The following is a 22890-nucleotide window of genomic DNA, read 5'->3' as shown; positions in this document are numbered from 1 at the left end:
ATAAGCAATTCTGTGGACTCTTTCAAACAACATCTTTGCTTCAGCCTCGTTAGGCCTAAAACATTTGTAGGTGAAAAAAACAATTTTGGAGGATATTGAGAAATACTCAAGGGTGTTTATCTGTAAGTGATTTTCTTGACTGTGGACTCATCTACAAGTTCCTGTGCAGCCACAATTACTTAATACTGATAGATGATTAATTCTTCAAGTATTTATTACTTGCTAATAGTATGGCATTCTATTCTAGTGTTTAGAGTTCAGCTTGGAAGACTTTAGGAAACATGTATTTGTAAATAGGGCTTTCTCTGGTGTCTTAATGTTTCTGACTGATGTTTTGGGGCCTGTGTTTGAGCTTTCTCTTGTGGCAGTGTCCCTCAAGCCTCAGATGCATTCTTGCAAGTGGAGATGCTTTTCTCTCACTCTGTCTGCTCTTCCACATACTCTGAGTTCTTCAGAGTCCCATTGTGTTTTTCCTCATGAGCAAGTATCTGGTCTGCTCAGCTAGCTGTGGATGTAGAGGAGTGCCACAGCTTGGAGGTAAGGGCAGGGAACAGGCCTTACTGCCTGTCTTCTCTATTAACTGATAGAATTTAGCACTGAAGCTCAGCCAGGCTTAATGCAGGGCTGATAGACTGTTGAGACTGCTGCCTACTGATTTTGGTGTTCTTTTGTACCACCATGTTAGTTACTGTTGTACTGTTTATGAATACTACCAAACCTTTTTTGTCCAAAGGAAAATTTACTAGAGCAAAGTGGATGTTATTCCCAAAGCAAAGTGAAATTATTAAGAATATAATTGTAAATGGCGAAACAAGAAATAGGTGTGTTGTTTTGATGTAGTTTTTAGCACATATGCAGCATGGTGCTGCATCTTACTTAAAAATGACACCTTTCCTTAGTTGAAAATGGCTTACATAAAATTCCAGTGCAAGTGCCTCAAGTTCCTTTCCTGTTCTGCATCACGGTGTGTGGGTCACCAGGCTGGCAAACTCTGGGTTTTGTGTGGGTGCAAAGGGAAGAACAATGGAAGAGAGTTGGTTTTGATTATAGTAGCATCCCTGCAGTGAGATCAGCACTTAAAAGGGTTAAATTAATGATTTGTATCCTAGTTGAGAGTTCAAAATCTTCAAATACAGTTATACTTTAAATTGCTAATTCATCACAGTTTGTGAGTCCTTTTAATTTAGAGGGATGGTAAAAGGGTTTTGATGTAGACTGTACTTTTCTCCTATTAATAGAATATATATGCATAAACATACATTTGTTTAATATATTTTGTACTTATGACTCTACCAACTTCATCTTGCAAACCTATGTTCTAAACACTTTAGAATTCCAAATTATTCTACAAGTGATTAGTGTTTTTTATAGCTCATTTTTATATGTTATCTAAGAAGCTACATTAATTGTTTTCATAACAGGCTTCTAGAACCTAGGTATTGTTGAAGTATCAAGTTGAAATTCAAATCACGATCACTTATGAACTCTGCCCTCTCTCAAATATTAATAGGTGTGCTTACAGGATTTAAACCCTCCAACTTTAGACAAAGACCAGCTTGAGTTTTGTTAATGGGTTTAAAATAAGGAAAACAATCCTCATGCATAGGTGAAGTGCTATACCTTCTCTGATTGCTGCTTCTTTCTCCATAAACTTGAAACTTTTAATGGTTCTTTTTTTTTGTTTTCAGATCCCTCAGGGAAGGACTTACTGAAGGGCACTGTTTAAATGTGTGACATTACTGCAGGAAGATCGCAGCAGGAGAGTCATCTTGCTTTGCACCTCTTTCCTAAGGGTAAGTTTGGGCTTTAGACCTTTAGAATGTGTTTAAAGGTACCCACCTTTAAATAAATACAGACTGCTGCCTTATTTACTTTATAACTATGCTTGGAAATCTAAAAGTCTGTAGAGACAAGGTCCTACAGTGCATCTGTGGATGGTCCTTCCTGCAGTGGTGTCAGATGCTTTGTATTGTTTTCAGTGCTAAGATTGAAATTAGTTGGGGAAATCAAACAACCTTTGCATCTGTAACAAAGGTGGGGGGAGGGTTAGATGAATCGTAGTGTTTACAATTTGTTATAATTGAATTAGGCAGATTGAGCTAAGATAATGGAATGAATTTACAATGAATTTCCAGTGTACATGCTTTAAAACAGTACAAAACGATCAAGTAAATTTACGTTAGTGGTATAGTCAAATGGAAAATCTTCCATTTGGAGAACAGTTTAATGATGATTGCATATTAAATATGAAGCCATTATAATGTCAGTTTTTTACCAGTTTTATTACTTAATTAACACAGATTTTGTTCTGTGACTTTGTACAATCAGTGCAAAGTAGGAACTGTATTTAAAAAAAGAAACCAAAAACAAACCCATGCTGGTTTTAAATAACTTTAATGATTCATCTTCTACTATGGTTAAAATATTTCATGTCAGAACTTTAATGAGAGACTGATGTGTTTGTTCTCCCTTTCTCAGTGTCTCCCTTCACCTTACTCTTTGTACTTACTTGCTTAAAAATGTATCAATTTAACAAAACATTTTGTAGATGGAGGAGGAACAACTTTTGCTACTGAGGATGTAGAGTATCTGAAAGTATTGATTGTTTCTTATAAACTAATTGCAAATTGACAGTGTCTTCCTGATGAAATGAAGTAATCATGTGGATGAAGATTTTTGTGTTCTAGTTTTGTCCACATGAAATCTGTATTGTGCTGTGGCAAACAGAAAACATTTTATAGTGGAAGTGCTGACTGAATTTCTCATTCTAGCAGTTTGAATGATGCTACTATGATAAGCTTTGCTTTAGAAAGAAAACACTGGGTTTATTTGTAGTGATATAAATACTGCTTGTAAAGGATGTTATTTTTGCTAAGTATTTTTATTCCTGGAGCCACTTTCTGTTAGGTCCAAATTCTGTGTTTTAAGAATATAATAAACACAGTGGAAACAGTGAGAAGCAAAATTTAAAATACGACTTGTCTTCCTGAATAGGTCTTTGAGTAATCTTATTTAACTGAAAAAGAATTCTAAAATCTGGCATAAAAGTTTCAGTTTTTGCAATATAAAAGCTCTTGAGTACAAAAATAAGGTGTTCACCTTAATTTTCTAATGAAGTTGATACTTTCTTCCTAAAAAAAGTACTTTCCTTTTCTGTGATTTCCATAATGAACAGCTGGGTTTATGTATGTAGTTTGTATTTTATATTTTGGTTAGCTGATTGTTGCTAAGCAGGACAAAGTATATAACATTAACATTTCAGTATTGATGCTTGTTATACTTTCATTCTGATAAGGACTATTTATAGGTATATTTAAGTACATTTGTGTTGTTACTTTGTAATCTACAAATGTAAAAGTAAATATGTTAGGTACAATAGTATCTGCCTTTCTTTTATAGTGCCATGTAATAGTTGTCTTTTTACCAAGAAAATGAGAAGTATTTTTATAAAAATATTTTCAGAAAGGATAGAACAGTGCAGGTTGGAAGAGACCTCTGAATGTCACCTTGTCCAGCCTCCCTGCTCAGGCAGGCTCACCTCTGGGGCAGGTTGCCAAATCTGTGTCCAGGTGTCTTTTGAATACCTTTAGTGCAGGAGCCTTTACAACTTCCCTGGGCTAACCAGGCCAGTGCTCAGTCACCCTCACAATAAAAGAAAGTGTTTCCTGATGTTCACATGGCATCTTCTGTATTTTAATCTGTGCCCATTGCCTCCTGTCTTGTTCCTGGGCACCAGGAAATGAGTTTGGCTCTGCCTTCTTTTCACCTTTCCCCCAAATATTTGTACACATTGATGAGATCTTCCCTGAGTCTTCTCTTTGCCAGGTTGAACAGTCCTGGCCTTTTCTTAAGTGAGAGCTGCTGTGGTGCTTCAGCCCCTTGCTGCATTCTCCAGTAGTTGTGGATCTCTCCTGTGCTGTGGAACTGGAGAGTGTATCAGGTGTGGCCTTACCAGTGCTGCAGAGTGGGAAGGTTAACCTGCCTTGGCCTGCTGGCACTGCTTTGTGTGTTGCTGCCCAGGGTGCTCCTAGCCTTGTTTCCAGGTGCACCCTGCTGGGTGGTGTTCATGTCCTCTGGGATCCCCAGGTCCCCCTCTGCACAGCAGCTCTTCATGTGGCTGCCTCAGCATGTGCTGGTGCATGGCTCATTCCTCCCTGCAGGCAGGACTGGATCGCCTGCTCCTGCTAATTTATTCATCAGCAGACTTGCTGAGAATACCTTCTCCCCCATCATCCAAGTTATTAATGGAGATACTGAACAGAATTGGACCCAGTACTGGCCTGCAGAGTGCACTGCTGGTTACTGGCCCTCAAGTAGATTTCATGCCACTTGTCACCATCTCTGGGACCACTCGTATGGGTATTCAGTTTTTTCTCTCTTTCTCATAATATAATTGATTCAAAACCAGCAAATGCATTTCCATCTGTAGTATGCATGCGAGTAAAGTCTTCTGATTAATAACTGAGAGTTGGTGGTAATTGTTATACTTGATGACAGCTTCAATAAAGCCACTGGAACCTTGTAGTAATTCTGTGGAACTTTCAAAGTAGATACAGTAGTTTTTGTTTCCAGTTAATAGAAGTTTGTTTTTTTATAGAGACAGAAAGAATGAAACAACAACATTGTAGTCTTAAAATCTATACATAAGTCCTACTCTTTGTGTTTGTATGATTTTGTTTTTCTGTAGAATTCCTGTTCGAAACATTTCCTTAAAAGCAGTTTGCTGTTAGTATACCAATCAAGTAGTCTGCTTCTGGATATAGGTAGCAGCTGGGCCAACTGCCTGCTTTTACAGCTACTTGTTTTGAAATTTCCTTTACTGCAACCTAAGCTCAAACCTACAAATGCACACGAAAGTAATGTTATACTTACAGATGAGCATGATACCTAGTAAAATTTTGGGTGTGAGTAGAAGTGCATGAATATTGGGTTGGGCTTAGTGGTTTGGGAGTTTGGGTGTGGGTTTTCTTTTTTTTAGAAGTATGCTACTCAGCTATCAAAACAGCTGACAAACTACTACTAAACTGTGCCTGAAATCTGTTTATTTTAAATCTGTAGTATAAATAGCATTAGCATTACTGAATTATGAATTTATGATCTCATTCAAAGTAGTTGTAGAATTTTCATATACACAAAAAATGAGGGTCATCAAGCTGCACAAGTGCTTCTTAAAATCTCTTTTCCCTCATGAACATTACAAAAAAATACCTGCAATGTTGATTTTTTTTTTCTTTGTATTTTTTAGGAAGATGATGCTCCTTGTCCAAGTTATCTGAGGTTCTCTTAATCACAAGCTGAAGCAGGAACAACAGAAAGCGATTTCTGAACCCTGGATATACAATTCAGATTTGTAGGAACCTTTTCCAGAATGAAAACCACATACAGTTACCTTGATAATTGCAAAAGGATGAGAAGAAAGTTATGATGGCAAAAAACAAAGAGCCACGCCCCCCATCTTATGCTGTTAGTGTTGTTGGACTGTCTGGAACTGAAAAGGATAAAGGCAATTGTGGAGTTGGAAAGTCATGTTTGTGCAATAGATTCGTTCGTTCAAAAGCAGATGAATATTATCCTGAGCATACCTCTGTGCTTAGCACAATTGACTTTGGAGGAAGAGTTGTTAACAATGATCACTTTTTGTACTGGGGTGACGTAGCACAAAGCGGTGAGGATGGAATTGAGTGCAGAATTCATGTGATTGAGCAGACTGAGTTCATTGATGATCAGACTTTCTTGCCTCATCGGAGTACGAATTTACAACCGTACATAAAACGTGCAGCTGCCTCCAAACTGCAGTCCGCAGAAAAACTCATGTATATTTGCACAGATCAGCTAGGCTTGGAGCAAGACTTTGAGCAAAAACAGATGCCTGAAGGGAAATTAAACATAGATGGGTTTTTATTGTGCATTGATGTAAGCCAAGGATGCAATAGGAAGTTTGATGATCAACTTAAATTTGTGAATAATCTTTACATCCAGCTCTCAAAATCTAAAAAACCCATAATAATAGCAGCAACAAAATGTGACGAATGTGTGGATCATTATCTGCGAGAGGTTCAGGCCTTTGCTTCAAATAAGAAGAACCTTGTGGTCGTGGAAACATCAGCAAGATTCAATGTCAATGTTGAAACATGTTTTACTGCACTGGTACAAATGATGGATAAAACTCGTGGTAAGCCTAAAATAATCCCCTATCTGGATGCCTATAAAACTCAAAGACAGTTAGTTGTTACGGCAACAGATAAGTTTGAAAAACTTGTCCAAACTGTGAGAGACTATCATGCAACTTGGAAAACTGTTAGCAACAAACTGAAAAACCACCCTGATTATGAGGAGTACATAAATTTGGAAGGAACAAAAAAGGCCAAAAATACATTTTCAAAACACATAGAGCAACTCAAACAGGAACATATTAGAAAGAGAAAAGAAGAATACATTAATGCATTGCCACGAGCTCTTAATACTCTTCTATCAAATCTTGATGAGATTGAACTTTTGAGCTGGTCAGAAGCCTTGAAGGTAATGGAGAAAAGGCCTGACTTCCAGTCCTGTTTTGTAGTGCTTGAAAAAACACCCTGGGATGAAACTGACCACATAGATAAAGTGAATGACAGAAGGATTCCATTTGACCTTCTCAATACCCTAGAGGCAGAAAAAGTTTATCAAAACCATGTGCAGCATCTTATATCTGAAAAAAGGAGGGTTGAAATGAAGGAGAAATTCAAAAAGACTCTTGAGAAAATCCAATTCATTTCACCCGGACAGCCATGGGAAGAAGTTATATGTTTTGTGGTGGACGATGAAGCATTCAAATACATCACTGATGGAGATAGTAAGGAAGTGTATGCTAGGCATCAGAGGGAGATTGTTGAAAAAGCCAAAGAGGAGTTTCAGGAAATGCTTTTTGAACACTCAGAGTTATTTTACGATCTGGATCTTAATGCAACACCAAGTACAGATAAAATGAGTGAAATTCATGCAGTTCTGAGTGAAGAACCTAGATACAAAGCTTTACAGAAACTTGCACCTGATAGAGAATCTCTTCTGCTTAAACATATAGGATTTGTTTATCACCCAACTAAAGAAACCTGTCTCAGTGGCCAAAACTGCATGGACATAAAAGTAGAAGAGTTGCTTGCCAACAGTCTTCTGCAACAGGACCACGGACGCTCAAATTTATACCATGATAGTGCCAACATTGATAAAATCAATCTTTTCATTTTGGGCAAAGATGGCCTTGCACAAGAATTGGCAAATGAAATTCGGACACAATCCACTGATGATGAATATGCATTAGATGGAAAAATATATGAACTAGATCTTAGGCCAGTTGATGCCAAATCCCCATACTTGCTGACTCAGTTGTGGACCTCAGCCTTCAAACCGCATGGCTGTTTCTGCGTGTTTAACTCTATTGAATCACTGACTTTTATTGGGGAGTGCATTGCAAAAATAAGGGCTGAAGCATCTCAGATAAGGAGAGACAGGTATATGGCTAATCTTTCATTTACATTAATATTGGCTAACCAGAGGGACAGTGTTAGCAAGAATCTGCCTATTCTGAGGCATCAGGGACAGCAATTGGCTAACAAGTTACAGTGTCCTTTTGTAGATGTGCCTGCTGGTACATACCCACGCAAGTTTAACGAGGCCCAAATAAAACAAGCTCTGAGGGGAGTACTGGAAGCAGTTAAACACAATTTTGATGTTGTAAGTCCAGTTCCCACCATTAAAGATCTGTCAGAAGCTGACTTAAGGATTGTCATGTGTGCCATGTGTGGCGATCCGTTCAGTGTGGATCTTATTCTTTCACCTTTCCTCGATTCTCACTCCTGTAGTGCTGCTCAGGCTGGCCAGAATAATTCCTTAATGCTTGATAAAATAATAGGTGAAAAGAGACGCCGAATACAGATAACTATTTTATCATATCATTCTTCCATTGGTGTAAGGAAAGATGAACTTGTTCATGGATATATACTGGTCTATTCTGCGAAGCGAAAGGCATCCATGGGAATGCTTCGAGCATTTCTTTCTGAAGTTCAGGATACAATTCCTGTCCAGTTGGTGGCTGTTACTGATAGCCAGGCAGACTTCTTTGAGAATGAAGCAATCAAGGAACTCATGACGGAAGGAGAACACATAGCAACAGAAATTACTGCTAAGTTTACAGCTTTATATTCATTATCTCAATATCATCGTCAAACTGAGGTTTTCACATTGTTCTTCAGTGATGTATTAGAGAAGAAAAGCATGATTGAAAGTTCCTACATGTCAGACAGCACAAGGGAATCAACACATACAAGTGAAGATGTTTTTCCAAGGTCTCCGAGAGGAGGTTCCCTTGACTATAATTACCCGGATTCAGAGGATGATGCTGAAGGACCACCGCCTTACAGTCCCATTGGGGATGATGTAAGGTTACTTCCAGCACCTAGCGACCGTTCAAAGTACCGACTGGATTTGGAAGGAAATGAGTATCCTGTTCACAGCACACCAATCAATTGTCACGACCATGAACGCAACCATAAAGTGCCTCCTCCGATAAAACCGAAACCGCTTGTTCCAAGAACCAATGTGAAAAAACTGGACCCCAACCTCCTGAAAACTATTGAGGCAGGTATTGGCAAAAACCCCAGGAAACAGCCTTCTCGAGTGCCTGCAGCACCTCCAGAAGATACAGAGCAATCTGACAACTATGCTGAGCCTATTGACACTATTTACAAACACAAAGGCTTTGCAGATGACATCTATGCCGTTCCAGAGGATAGTCAGAATCGTATTATTAAAGTTCGAAACTCAATTGTTATAAATACCCAAGGTGAAGAAGAAAATGGGTTTTCTGATAGAGTATCCAAAAGTCATGGGGAAAGAAGACCTTCAAAATACAAGTACAAGTCTAAGACACTGTTCAGCAAAGCCAAGTCTTACTATAGGAGAACCCATTCGGATGCAAGTGATGACGAGGCTTTTACCACCTCCAAAGGTAAAAGAAAAGGAAGGCATCGTGGAAGCGAAGAAGACCCACTTCTCTCACCTGTTGAAACATGGAAGGGTGGCATAGATAATCCTGCTATTACATCGGACCAAGAATTGGATGAGAAGAAAATGAAAAAGAAACCTCACAAAGTAAAAGAAGATAAGAAGGTAAGGCAATTAATTTAAATTTTATTTACAACTTCTGGTGCATTGTAAAATGGGAAGAGACAAAATATGCAAGAGTTACACCCTCATTTGAAGCAGGTGCTTTAAAATTTTCAAACTATATTTGTTTGATTTTTTTCTCTTAAGTTCCTGTTAAGTTGCTTGGAAAGCTTAGTGAATGATATAGTTTGTCTATCAATATAGTCAGCTGTTCAATAAATGCCAGTTATTTTCATCTCTGCTTACATGTGGAGGCTTCCTTCCATTTGAGTGAGGTGCTGTGGTTTTTTTAAGGAAAAAGCTGCTTTGTGCATTCTTGAGTAGAACCGATTCTTTCAGTTGTTGCAGTTTTTGCTGTTGGAATGAGGTTTAGGGCTGGTGAATGAAAGGAGTGATTTCTTTTTAATTCTTAGTTGTCTAGCTGGAACTCTAGAGCAGGGGCATAAAAAGAAAACCATATGTAGTTCTACTGACTGCTGCATTTTCCTAGTGTGGGCAAACAGGTAATCAAGTTGAAAGTTGTACTACATTTATGGTTCTCTATAAAAACAGAATAAAGGGAACAAAACAGAAAAATAAAGGGAAAATAATAGTTGCAGTTTACTTGAAAAATGTTTCATCTTCATGCTTGAGTGTTACTTATTTTTTGACTGGCTTTGTGGTGTGGATTCTAGATGTACATTCTTTACAGTTTAGGTTTTCATTTTAGGCCAGCAGTCATTGTATTAGGTATAGTTTTGACATGAAATCTGGAGTGTTCCTGATCAGTTAGATATTTTCTTTCTTGTCTCAAAATAATCTGACCTTTGTAATATTATCTTTTGTAGCATTTTTAAAATGTCACTTTTTTATCTTAAATCTGATGGTACTTGAATAGCAGAAATAAGTTTTGTTAAAGTAGAGCATAGTTAAATTTAACTAATAGATGAAATTCTTGCTGGTATGCAGCTGTGATTTGAATTACACATGACTTATTTAAAGGCCACTAAATTTTCTCAAGGCTTACTCATATGCATGGATAATGATGTCTTGTGGGTATAAAATCATATGGTTAAAAATACTTTGAAGTTATTCTTTTGGAGAAACTTGGACTTTTAAAAAAACTATAATTTATATACTTTTAATAGAATCATTGATAATATCCAGAGTTGAAAGGAACCCACAAAGGTCATTGAATTCAGCTTCTGGACTCCTTTTATTTTAAATAATCTTTCTACATAGAAAACAAAATGCAGTTGCATAATCTTCCTACTGTCGCAGCTGTGTTGAGTTAAAAGCAACTTACTCTGAGTTGAATATATTTGTGTTAAACTGAGTAGATCACTATAGTGGGGGTCGTCTCTTCCTAAAATGTCAGAAAATCCCCCAATTGCTCCAACAAAGCCTCCACTTCTGGTTTTGGCCTGTTGAGAAGAAGCCTAAGTTGGAGTTTCAGGCTGCTGTAATTCTTGCAGTGGATAAGTTTCTTGAAGAGTAGAATTGTTTTAAATTTTGGTTGGTTGGTGATTTGTTGGTTATGGGAGTGTTTTCTTCGGAAGGAGGGTGCTGTATTTTACTCACACGTAGCAAAGCTGCTGCTATTAAATTAGTAAAAACTTTTAATAATTGTGGACATTATTGTAATTAAGAAAGCAAATTTGACTTGGTAGCTCAAATGTTTGCAAGTTTTCCAAGTATCTTGAGTGCTCAGTGCTTGTGATGAGTAGTGACTCCTCTGTGTGTTGACTTGAATGAAGTTGATGTTAGAGTAGTTCCAGTTCAAGTGAGTCATTCTAGTTCATTATCTATTTCTTTGGGTTTTTTAGCAGTTAATTTTATTCCAGAAGAGATGCACATTTCTAGTTTTTGGAACTACTTCTGCATGTTTTCCTGTGTTGTTTTGGATGAGTGACTAGTAGTCTTTTATTACAGAAACACAAAAATTGTTCAAATGATATTGTCCTTGTCAAGTGTTATTTGGTCCATGCAAGAGATATTAGTGCATCACTATTTATGGACTGATTGATGGGTTTTCTTGAGAATTGTGACCCCTTGAATGTGAAAGAGGTAAATAGAGCTTGTGTACTTCTTTCTGGCTATTTCTTAAATCTCTTACTGATACTTTTTCTGAATTTTTCAGCTCTATGTAAAGGGAAAATAGGGTACATGTGTAACTATTCTTGCTTTAATTATAGTGATTCTGAAGTACAGAAATCTTACGAACAAAATGAATTGGTTTGGAAAAACTTGCATTTTAAAGTCTGGACTCATAATTTTCTTTTTCTAAGATTATTTTTTTTAAAGCCCATGTAGGATGTAATGTTCTTGATGCTCTTGCATTTTTGTTGGTTGGAGATGTGGTGTTTCTGGGTGGGTTTCTTGTAGGGTGTCTCAGGAGAGACACGACTGTGCTGAAGGATGCTCATTCTGTCCTGATCCTTTCACGTCCAGTGTCCCTACTCAGGATAGAATCACATTTTAAAAAAAGGCACTAGGACAGATATAGGGAGGCAGAGAATGGATGTAAAGTGATTGTAGGGTTCAGGTAAAAAAACTGAAGGGAAAAAGGCAAGAGTTGGTGAATGGGAAGGGGGAAGCAAGATTTGACAAACAGTAGAAAAATGAACTGCTGTAGTTTGGCAAACACACATGTATCAAACTTTAAAAATCTATTGAGAACAAATGTTATTAAAGGCAGAAGTAAATACTCAGAATTGTGCTACTTGTTGCTATTTGGAAGCATAAATTAAAATGTTTTACTGTGGCAAGTATAGCGATGTCAAACCTGTGGCAAGCAGGTAACATTACTTGCAAGGTCACATAAGGTTTCTTTTTGCCAAAAGAAACAATTTAAAACTCAGACCAGTTAAGCAAGTGTGCTTTGGTCTGAATTATTTGCCCATTATTTTTGTCCATAACACTGTGCTGGTGTTCTTAGATCTTGTTTCAGTATACTGGTAGTCAGAACTGGAAGAGCATCATCCTTGAGCTCTTCTTACAATTATCACAGAAATAATTCCTCTGAAGACTTTTATCTCCTCATTCTTACTACTCTGAAAAACTCATCGAGAGCTTTTATTTCCTCTGTACTGGTGAGGAATATTGCAATTCCTAGTTTTCACCCTTCCTTATTGTATCCTTTCTCCAGAAGTGTTTCTTTTTTTGGCCAGTCACCAGTGAAGAGAAAACGGCTACTTCTTGGCCTGAGTTTTAGAAGATTAAAAACAAAAAAAAAAGGAATTTTCCTCTGAACCTGGTTTTGAATGAGGATGACTGAAACTGTGCATAGTATTACAAGGAATGTCATAACAGTGCATCACATAATCCAAGTGTTTGCTGATATCAACTAGAAGCTAGTACCCAACACAATTGTGTGATTGCACCCCAACCTTTGCTTAGCTGCAGTTGCTGCTGCTTTGGGTACCTTTGGCCTGCTCATGTCCTTGGTGATTTCCAGGCAATGACTCCATACTGCACAGTACAGGTGGTTTATTGTACCTGCACACGTGTAAAGTACCTGTACATTACAGCATGTGCTACAGGCACATTACAGCACTAAGTTTGGTTAGTTGTGCATTCCAGTGCAGGATTTTCCCATTATGCCGTGACTTTGTCCTTCTTGTTGCTGAGTATCATCTTTTTTCTGTTCCTCCAGTTGCGGCTGTAGTTTCCTATATGCCATCACTACGTGCCTTACTAAAATCTAGATTGGTAAAACCAACAGATGGTTCAGTCTTTGTCTCTAGAAAAGAAAAAGTGGAAAAAACTGAATCATCATAATCTAATTTGTGATACACCCACCTTTATCCTATTTTATTTTATTAGCACATATGTTCTGAGAAGATTTGTGATAAGACCTTGCATGTGCTATTAACAAGTGAACCATTGACCTTTTTCTGGTGGGGATAAATATGAAGAGCAATAAGGAGGAGGAGGAGAAGAAAGCAAGCAGACTGGCTTGAATCACAGGACTTGTTAGCCAGATTCATGTGTAGTTGTGTGTGCACAGCAGGCTTGAAATATTTCAAGTGCATGTTGTTCAGTATTTGAAGTGCATGTTGTGTGCTAATATTTGTTTAACTGTAGTGGCCTTCTTTTCTTCACCTACAGAACTTCTTCTGTAAGGTTTCTCCTAGGAAAAAAGCACCTTGTCCTTTCTGCCTTTAAACAAAATGGCAAAAAAGTGCATTTTGCTGAGTGAATTCTCCCCTATGTTGGCATGCTTTCCATGTTCGATTATTTATTTCCTTCATGGTGGTCACAAACTTAAGAGGAAGTGAGCACACCTTGAAGTGTTAAAATGCAGCTTTGCCTCAGCTGTTTCTCCTTTGCCAAGTTAGTCCTCTCCAGCTGAGATGTGTGCTCATTCATCTACGTGTCTTTATCCAGAACTGGAAGTGGCAATTACAATTAGATGCTTGTCTCAATTAGAACTTTTAACGTTAAGGTCTAGTGTAAACATTAGTGGTGTTGGTACACATGGAAAGCACAGGGCTTGCCAGCTGTATCATAAATTATTTTTGCTTTCAGTTTAACTTAATGAGTTTGGAGATGCAAAACAACAGAAACTGCACAGAATTTCAGGTCAGGAAAGGGCATGAGTATTCCTAGAGGAAAAGGATCTTGCTGAGGGAAGCCTTGTGATATCTTAGATAGGATGAACTGCTTGAGTAGCCTTAAAGCTGCAGCTGATGCCTTTTATGCATTAATATAAAGCCCAAACCACAGTAGTCCTTGGCTTTCCTTTGCCTCACTGTGTAAACAAGCCCAATGTAAATATTTTAAAAAACTATTTGTAAGTTAATATGGAAGAATTATTGTTATTATTACCATGAAATAATAGCTAGTTATTTTTGACCTTTGTCATAATTTAGTAATTCCCTCTTCAGCAGGAAGCCTGCCTGATGTGGAAACCTGTAGCAATTCCATATAGTGACAATTAATAACCTTATTATTTGTTTTTACAATGGAATTGATGAGTATTAAAACTTTACCCACCTACTTTAGAGCTCCTCTCTTTGTGAACGCTTTGAGATATATTCAGTGTTGGATTTAGGCTGTATTTTTTTCACCTCTTATAGAGAGAATAATTGTTTAGGTTTATATTCTCCACAACATATCAAGAACAGCAAATATCCTGAACGAATTTTTGCAATGGATGAGGCAGAGCCTTCTCTTGAATTTTTTAAGTACTTCTGAAAACAAATCCAAACTAGAGAGATCTTGTAAACAATAAAGTAAATTAACTGCATAGTGATAATTCTTTGGCATGCCATTGCTAAAATCTGGAAAAGTTTCACTATTTAGGTTCTTTGGCCAATAACCTTTGATTATTCAAGGTCTGATTTTTATTTTTTTTTTGTGTGAATGCAGTTTCCATATTGCTAAATTAAATCTGAGAAACAGTGTTTTAAAACATTCTGCCTTGTAACCCTGTCTGCAGACAACACTCATTGCTTCCAAAGAAGTTTGTGAATTACTTCTTTCCATTTTCCTTTATACCAACATGATTGTAAGATGCTTTTTACTTTAAATTAATCTGAAAACTTTTCTCGGTATTTTAGTAGGAAAAACCCACTACCATCTTGATGAATTCTCACATATTTTACTCTGGCTTTTTAGAACATGAAGCAGTGCATTTGTCATCTCTTTTTCTATGCTTAAACTTGCTTTTTGCCCTTAAAATTTCAACACTGTATGATATTTTATGTAAAAACTATTATGGAAATAGTGTGAGGAACTGTAGATCCCATGTATGTTGATCTCAGTTTTAGTAAGACTATGCTAAACATGTGAGCAATGGGAGATCAACTTAAATTTTTATTCAGCTGTTCTTGTGTAAATTCACTGGTTAATTTAGTAAAATACTGTCTACTTCAGACTGGAATGTGCAGTGATTTTTTTTTTTCTCCTGAGAATTATAGGAAATATCAGAATCTGTACTTTCAGGTTTTCTCTTTTCAAATATAACACTCTTAATATGCATATTTAGAGCCATATGTCTTCTTAAACCTTTGTAGTTTAAAACAGTGTAACAAACTGGAATTCTAAAAATGGCAGAAAGCATGAAGGGAAGGAAGAGCATGTTAGGGACAATGATCTGCATTATTCATATATCATATCATGCAGTTTCTGGAGAGCTAGCTGTGAATTAGAGATTAGAAATACTTTTATTAAGCCTATAAAATGAATGCTGTTCTCAGTGCGTGGTTTTATGAAGTATTTTACTAGTTCTGAAAATACTGACTTTGCCCTCCACGACCCTAGGGCCGACTGCAGATGAAGCAGGCAGAAAATTTCCTTTGCATCAAAAGTAGTAGTGAAGTCTTTTGGAGGTAGGGAAGTGGCTGAATTTCTTCTTTAATAAAGAAATAATTAGTGGATGTTCTGGTGGGATGGTAATGAGAGGAAAAAAAGCCTGTCTTGAACAGAAGGCTTGCTAAAGTAAGCAGCCCATCCATAAAGAGGCTTGATAGGATTTTGGCAGTTTTTAGTTTTCTAGATTAATTTTAAAAGGTTGTATTTATGTGTGTTGTCCTCTCAAAACTCACAGCTGGCTGAAGCCTTAGCCTAGTTTCTCTCTAGATGATGAGTACTGCTTAGCTGACTCCCTAGTTCCCGTGGTCAAGAGGGTTAAGCTTAGTATTCTTTATATTTGTATTTTTAAAGTTAATGTTCTTTGTAATAATATTTCTGGTTTTGAAATGTAGACTTGGATACTGTACCATGCTGGAGTAAATGTTTTTATGTTTACCTTGTCTTACATTAAGAGGACTTCAGCTAATCTTTTGCAACATGTATTTTGGTGATTGAAGTACTGCAAAAGAAAGCAGTTTTGCAAGTAAATGCAATGCAAGGCAAGTGTGGAATTCTCAGAGTTAAAATGCTTTCCTGCCACAATATATAAGGATCAGTTGGAGGTTTGGCGCTATCCTCTGCTATGGTATGAGGAGCAGTTGTCTTTGGCAAGGAGCAAGTGATGAAACCCATGCTGAAAGCTCAACATAAGTGCAGCAATCAATTATACAAAGCCCCACAGATCTCTAGGAAAACTAGGGATTTCAACTTTATGGTCTTGGGCTTGTATTTTAATTACTAGCATGAAAACAGTGGTATGTGAACAAGGAGCTTTTTGCTAGGCTTAAGTAACAAAACTTTTGTGCTGGTTCCTGTCTTCTTTAACTTGGTGCCCATTAGTCCATTTTTCTGATGATGTAGAAGAAGCATAAAAGTTGTTTTTGGCTGTGCCTGGATTGGTACTTGCTGCATGCAGTATTACGTGACTGCTGCATTGGAAGGCGTAGGTGTGTTGGGGGGATGATTGAACTAAAAATATCTGGGGCAAAATCATGATCTCTCTGCCAAAATCTAGGAATTTTAAAGGGGTTCACCTTACTCAGGTGCTGTTTAACTAAATGAATAATTTGATGTTTAACAGTTTCTCTTTATTGTTTCAGTAGAGATCTTTTAAAAGTTAATTTTACACAGAAAAAATTATGGTAGTCATTGTCTTGACTAGCAAATCTAAAAGTTCCATTCTATGTCTGATGGATCAGAAAAAATGCTGTTTTCTCAGAGTGGGGAACAGGGATTAAAGAAGAGCTTTCACTGAGACTTACTTGTGTTAGCAGTAAGACCCCATATTTTTTTCCCTGAAGTCAGTTGGTCTTTAGGCAAAATCAGGTCTTTAGCACAGAACACCTTTTTGTTCAGAACAAGTTTTCCACTTAAGCAATCTAGACTTAGGAAAGTATGGAAGTCTAAAATCAGGAAAGAGCATGTTGTTTTTTCTTAAAGCCTTAAAATTTTACTTTTGATTTGCAGAAGTATTGTTTTTGAAGATCATGTAGCTAGTGTTATTTGTGGGAGGATTTGATTGATGCTGTCAGTGGAGAGTTTATGCACTCACACACCCTAAAAGAAAGGAAAATAATGAGAAAATAATGAGAGGTATTTTAATAAATATTGGACAGGAGAGATGCAAAATACATAATGATAGATAATGAGAAATAGCTGATAAATTTACTGTTGTAACTGTCTGGTGAAATTGTAGTTTCATGATTTTGGAATAGTTTTGCAGTGGTCATCTCTTCTACTCTGCATTTAGACCAGTTTGCAGAGGATGTCAGGGTTGGGGTTTTCTCTTTCCTTTTTCTCTTTATTCTTTCATTCTTTATGCTTCATTAAGTTCTTTAGAAAAAAAATCTCACTTTTCAAATTAGGGATTAAACTGTATTCAGGTAAAGAATTCATCTGAGAAACCTTTTGCATTTCTGTGTGCATAATACCAAATATGATATGGCATTCCCTTGCAACCTGTCTTCTAAAAGCAGGCCAACTATTAGAAAAGAGCATTCTTTAGTCTACTTTTGTAGCTGTGTCCAATATTTCATACCATTTCCAGGTATTCTATGCAGATAATATTTGTAATTTTCATAAATTTCCTGTAGAGTCTTAGCTTATAATTCCATTTACCCAGCTGCTTTCCAAGAGACACACAGAGCCTTTTCTGTCTTGTTGATCTTAGCTATACAGACTTGAGTATATCTTGCTTTGTTTATTCTGTGGTGGTGGTGATGTGTACCGAACACCTTGGGAAAAAGAAATTGAATTGTTTTTCCTTTCTTTTCTGCCTTCATATATGTATCTAAAATGATCTGACATTATCATTTGACAAAGATGTTTTCACTGCGTTTTACATGTTTAGCTTCAGCTTGGCCCTTTCAGCTGTTGCCCATCTGAACTGGATGCTGCCTAAATAAATACTTTTGATGTAATTTATATTTTCATCACTATTCAGGCATGAATTATGATATCTGATACAATACAATTCTTGTAGTCATCCAAGGCTGATTTATCAGTTCCACTGATAAAAGTCCTTCTCAGTGGAGAAAAAAACAAAACCGGGAAAATTCTGTATCAAACTCACCATCTTAGATTTGGTTGTGTAGAAACCTTCTTTTGGCTAAAATCCTGTGCCTGTGACAAAGCATTCATGCTTAGTGTGAGTGCTGAAACTTTAGCTTCAAGGCTTTATTGCTCGTTAGTCTTTCTCCATGATCGTGTTTCTTGTGTAGTTGCAATATAAAGGTTATTTAGTATCTTTAGGTATGTGCAGAAGACACCAACTTTGTTTTGGTGAATGACACCGGAGTTTTACCCTTGCAATTTCTGAAGAGGTGTGGTTCAGATGTGGTTCCTGTGAGCACTGCTGAAAGACTCTAAACAAATCACAGCACTCTAAACAAGTGCTGTCTTTACTTCTCTTCCTGTAATACTTTCAGTTACTGATATATTGGTTAATCCTGTTCCTAAGGTATTGCAAAAAGGATCAAAACTTGTGGAAGTTTAGTGCTTTTTATCTAATGTATAATTACTTTATAGTTAAGTGCTTCGTAATTTTAAAAGTACATTTAATTTTTATTCATTCAGTTTGCTGTAGAGGAATTTTAATGTCTGATAGATGTATGATATGGTTGTGTTTACTGACTGATTGAAATATGAGTTGGTTAAAATTTTGCTTGAATATTACTTAAATAACTCTGTTTTATTGTAGCCGAAAAAGAAAACTAAGACATTCAATCCTCCAATCCGTAGAAACTGGGAAAGTAATTACTTTGGGATGCCCCTACAGGATTTGGTTACACCTGAGAAACCCATACCTCTGTTTGTTGAAAAATGTGTGCAATTCATTGAAGATACAGGTAAGATAGGAGGACTGTTAGAGGAAAGACTTTCCCATTTTGCATAATGAGTAATACCTCTCATTTTCTGTTTTAAAGTACTTTTAGAATTTTATCCTAGAAATAAATAATTGTGGGCTAGGTGCATTTTAAAAGTAGAATGTGTTTTCTAAATTTTATGTGTAATATGTGATGGTTTTTTGACTTTATTTATACAAATACTTTAATACCTTTTGACAAATGTCTGAGGTTTAACATGTTCCCTGTAATTAATAAAACTTACATCACTTTCTGGTGCCAAATGACTTTTAACCCCATGGCAGTCCAGTCTTACATGTCTTACTGTTGCCACTGTGTTTTATTTAATGTATTTAAAAGCTCTGAAATCTGCCTTTTGCAGTTATAGAAAACAGGTGTTTGAAATGGTTTCTGACTTAGTATCTTTAGTCTGCTTGCTTTTTTGATTTTGAAGGTAAACCTGATTTTGCATTTTAACTTGTTGCAGAGACAGAAACACTTATTTTCTAAATACTGTGTAATACTCCATGAAAAATGTTAATCTATTGAAGATGTAATTTCCCAGTTTAATGTAAAATATTAACATATATATGTGTTTACACTAGGGTGAAATTTCACAGTATGGTTTTCTCTCTCTCTTATCTCCCTGGCTTTATGGTTGTGTTTGTCCCTGCTTTCAGCCTATTTAGTGTGTGACCATGGGGCAAGTAGGACGATTTTGCTGGTCAAACAGAAGACTGCAGTTAGGAGTGGGGACTTGTTTTGAGGTTTGGGAGTATCCGTGGTTGGGTTTTGTTTGGGGTTTTGGGTTTTTTTTGTTTGTTTGTTTGCTTGTTTTTAAAGATTGTGAGCACTAGTTTTCAGCTAGTGTATAGATCCTGCTTGCTCTGAAGTTTTCTAAATCCTATATTGCTGTATTTGAAGTAAGTGACAGTGTGACTGAACTGAAGCATGTGCAGGACCATCTTTAGATGTGTGTCTGGAATGAGAATATTGTTTATTGCAAAGTAAAACAGCATCTTTTTTCCAAATTTGTTTATATCTCTAATACAATTTTGACTGTAAGATGAGAGTAGCAGTTTTAGCAAGAAAAAAAAATCTAAAGGGTTTTCTTTCTTACAGTAAAATTCAGTTTTGTTGCCATCTGTAAGAATAGTGTTTCTAAAATAACTACCACAGGTGGTAAACTTCATAGCTGTTTTTGAATACTTACATACTGCATTATTGCAATAAAGAAATTAGGTGAAACCTCAGGCACTGATCTCTTTGGAGTCAGAGGTATTAGTACAGATCTGTCTTTAACCTTTACTTTCTATGCATTAAAGGTAAGAGCTGCATTTTCTGCCCTCCTACTTTTGCTTTTTCCACCTCATCCAGTTAAAAATGGGAAAGGAGGAATATATATATATATATATATATATATATATATATATATATATATATATATATATATATATATATATACGTGTGTGTGTGTGTGTGTGCTGTGTTTGCTGGTTTTTGTAGCAAAAAAGGCCCCCAACCTAAGTCAAACTAGCATCATTTATAGGTGAGTCACTGACACTGCTGTTCTTTAAAAGTGGCTATATACAGCTACTATGCATAGCTATATAAAACAGATATTGACTGGTATTTAATTTCAAGAGTTTGTAGAATCTAGCAATAACTTAGTTTGAACATGTTCCACTTTTTAAGAATACTTTCAAACAATGAAAGTATTCTTGTAAGTCCAGTTCTAGAAGTTTTATTTGCTTAAAAATATTGTTGTCTTTGTGAAGAACTTTCAAAAAAAAAAAGTACTTCTCCCAAAGAATTTTCACCAGCTTGTGGGGCAAGAAGGAAAACTATAATATTGTGAGAACATTATTTGTTCCCTTTTTTCATTGTAATCATCAAACCATGCAAACAGCCAAAACATTTTGTACATCTGTTCTCTTCTCATGACCTGTCTTGGGAAAATAAGATGTTGGGTTAAGCTGCTATGTGTTCAAAATGTAGGGTCCCCTCAGAAGGCACAACTTTTCCCTTGGCTGTGTTATGTTAGCTCATCCTGGAATGCTGCTGTACACCTGGAGAGTTTTAATTCTGGCCATGAATTCTGGCCTGACTAACATGACGCCCCTAGTTGTCTTCCTAGTTCTGTTAAACACGTAGAACAAAACCTCTGATTTTGATCTGTACTAGAATTTTCTTTCTCCTCTTTTTTTTCTACTCTGCATTGTGTGTAAGTAGCTTTGGTGTTGTTTTCAGCTTCCATACTTGGCTGTGAGAGTTTTATTTCTGGTGTGTATTATTTTTATATTGAATTAATATGCTGTAGGTATTTGAGTTTCAAGCCGGGTTCTCATAGAATGTATTTGTTGCCTTTGAGAGAAAAGAATGTTCACTTGCATTGCCTTCAAATCCTGTACTGATATATGGTCGCATCACTGACTTTGTGACTGTCTGAGAAAATTCTTACAAATATGGTGGTGGGGTTTATCAGCCTGCACAAGGCAAGTCAGGGGCTATTGGCTGCAGCTGGAGTTGAGAGTGGCACCATTCCTGTGTGATAAAGCTGCTTGGCCCTGGGGAGTCATTCAGCACTCGTCTGTCTCATAGCAGTCAGTCTGCTGTCAGTGTCAACTGCACTGAATACCAGTGTTTATTAGCACTGTCCTCCTAATCAAGAAGTGCAGTCTTTTCCAACTCAGCTAATCTGGTTATTTCTCTTACAGAGGATATAATTGTTTAGTGTTTCCTCATCAGGTACTTCCACGGGGTTCAGCTCCTTCCCATGTAATTGTGATTGTGGCTGAATTAGTGATTAATCTCGACTTGAAAGGCTAATCTTAATTTTTAATGTTTCCTGTTTCTGTCTCGTGAAATTATACAAGGCAATGCTTTGTACCCTCTCATCTAAATTTTGACTGAGGCTAGAAAGTACACAGTGAAGAACAGTTTCCTCTATTTCAGATGCCTGGATGAGACAATAGAATGTTGAAGTGTTTTTGAAGATTCTTGCTCCACCATAAACCTTAAAGAATTGAGCCCATGCAGAAAGTACCATCAGATTTTTGTTTTACCACAATGTTCTGGAAACATCCTCACCAAAAAAAAATGTGTGTCGGTAGAAGAGGGACAGTTTGGAAAAACCTAAGAAAATTCAGGAGCTTAATTTTCTAGCCTTTTATAAATCAACAGATTTTTTTTCTTCTGAAGGAGCCATATTGTTCCTGTCAAGGTAAAGGGTGATCTGGTAAAGATAAGGAACAGAACCTAAGTCTGTTCATATAAGTGAGGGTCATTGTCTCTCTTCCTCTTGAGTATTTTTCAACAAAAAGCTTTATTCTAAACTGGTATAACTTTATGGAGCCAACCAATTAGTTCTTGAAACATTAGCACAATGCTTGAATCCCCTTGTAATCTTTTTGGTAGTATTGGAAGCAGAAGCTGGGAGGCTTAAAGTTAACTCAGGTCAATGCCTGAGTAGATGTGAGGCTGGTAAGCTGTAAGTGTGTGTTAGAACCTCCATTTCACAGCCACCTGCCCTGTCACTGCTCCTGGGAGTGTGAAGCAGCAAGAGCACATAATACTTGGTTTTGTTGGAATCTATTGATTAAAAACAAATCACAATACCATGTGAGAACATTTTAAAATTTATACTACTGTCACTTCTGGATAAGAAAGGAGGAAATATTTGCTAAATATTGTAAACAAGCTTTGCTTCTGTGTTTTTACATTGTCCACAATTATAGGAAAGCCTTTTTTCTGTCCAAGCCTTTAATTTTTGAATTCATTGTAATTATAGCAGGATGAGTAATATTTTGGTTGGTTGTCAGAGCTCTTTCTTGGTTCACTGAACAATATGATAAAAAGATTTTTTTTTCCCTTTCAAATAAATAACTTGCTAATGATGAATTACCAAGTTTTTCACTAAATGTCTTGGTATAAATATATAATGTTTTCAAAAAACTTGATTTTTGGTTAACATATTGTTGTCTTATCTGTAACCTTTTACAGACTATTTGAGCACTTTCCTGTCACTAGTAACATGTATGATATTTGTGTGCTTTTACCTCTGTCACAT

At 36.6% G+C, this 22890-nt stretch overlaps 1 protein-coding gene across 1 annotated transcript in view; it reads left to right on the top strand.

Annotated features, from left to right (window-relative positions):
- The window catches only part of ARHGAP5 (Rho GTPase activating protein 5), a 45570-nt gene that overhangs the window by 5348 nt on the left and 17332 nt on the right, over positions 1–22890 (top strand). The window contains exons 2-4 of the mRNA XM_063160397.1: positions 1689–1793; positions 5246–9144; positions 18677–18824. Coding sequence (XP_063016467.1) covers positions 5422–9144; positions 18677–18824 — 3871 coding nt within the window. The 5' untranslated portion in view covers positions 1689–1793; positions 5246–5421. The remainder of the gene's footprint in view (positions 1–1688; positions 1794–5245; positions 9145–18676; positions 18825–22890) is intronic.

This window comes from Melospiza melodia, chromosome 6 (genome assembly GCF_035770615.1).
Source record: "Melospiza melodia melodia isolate bMelMel2 chromosome 6, bMelMel2.pri, whole genome shotgun sequence".
NCBI lineage: Eukaryota > Metazoa > Chordata > Aves > Passeriformes > Passerellidae > Melospiza > Melospiza melodia.
The sequence above is the reverse complement of the archived record's forward strand: the minus strand, read 5'-3'. Positions and strand labels throughout refer to the sequence as shown.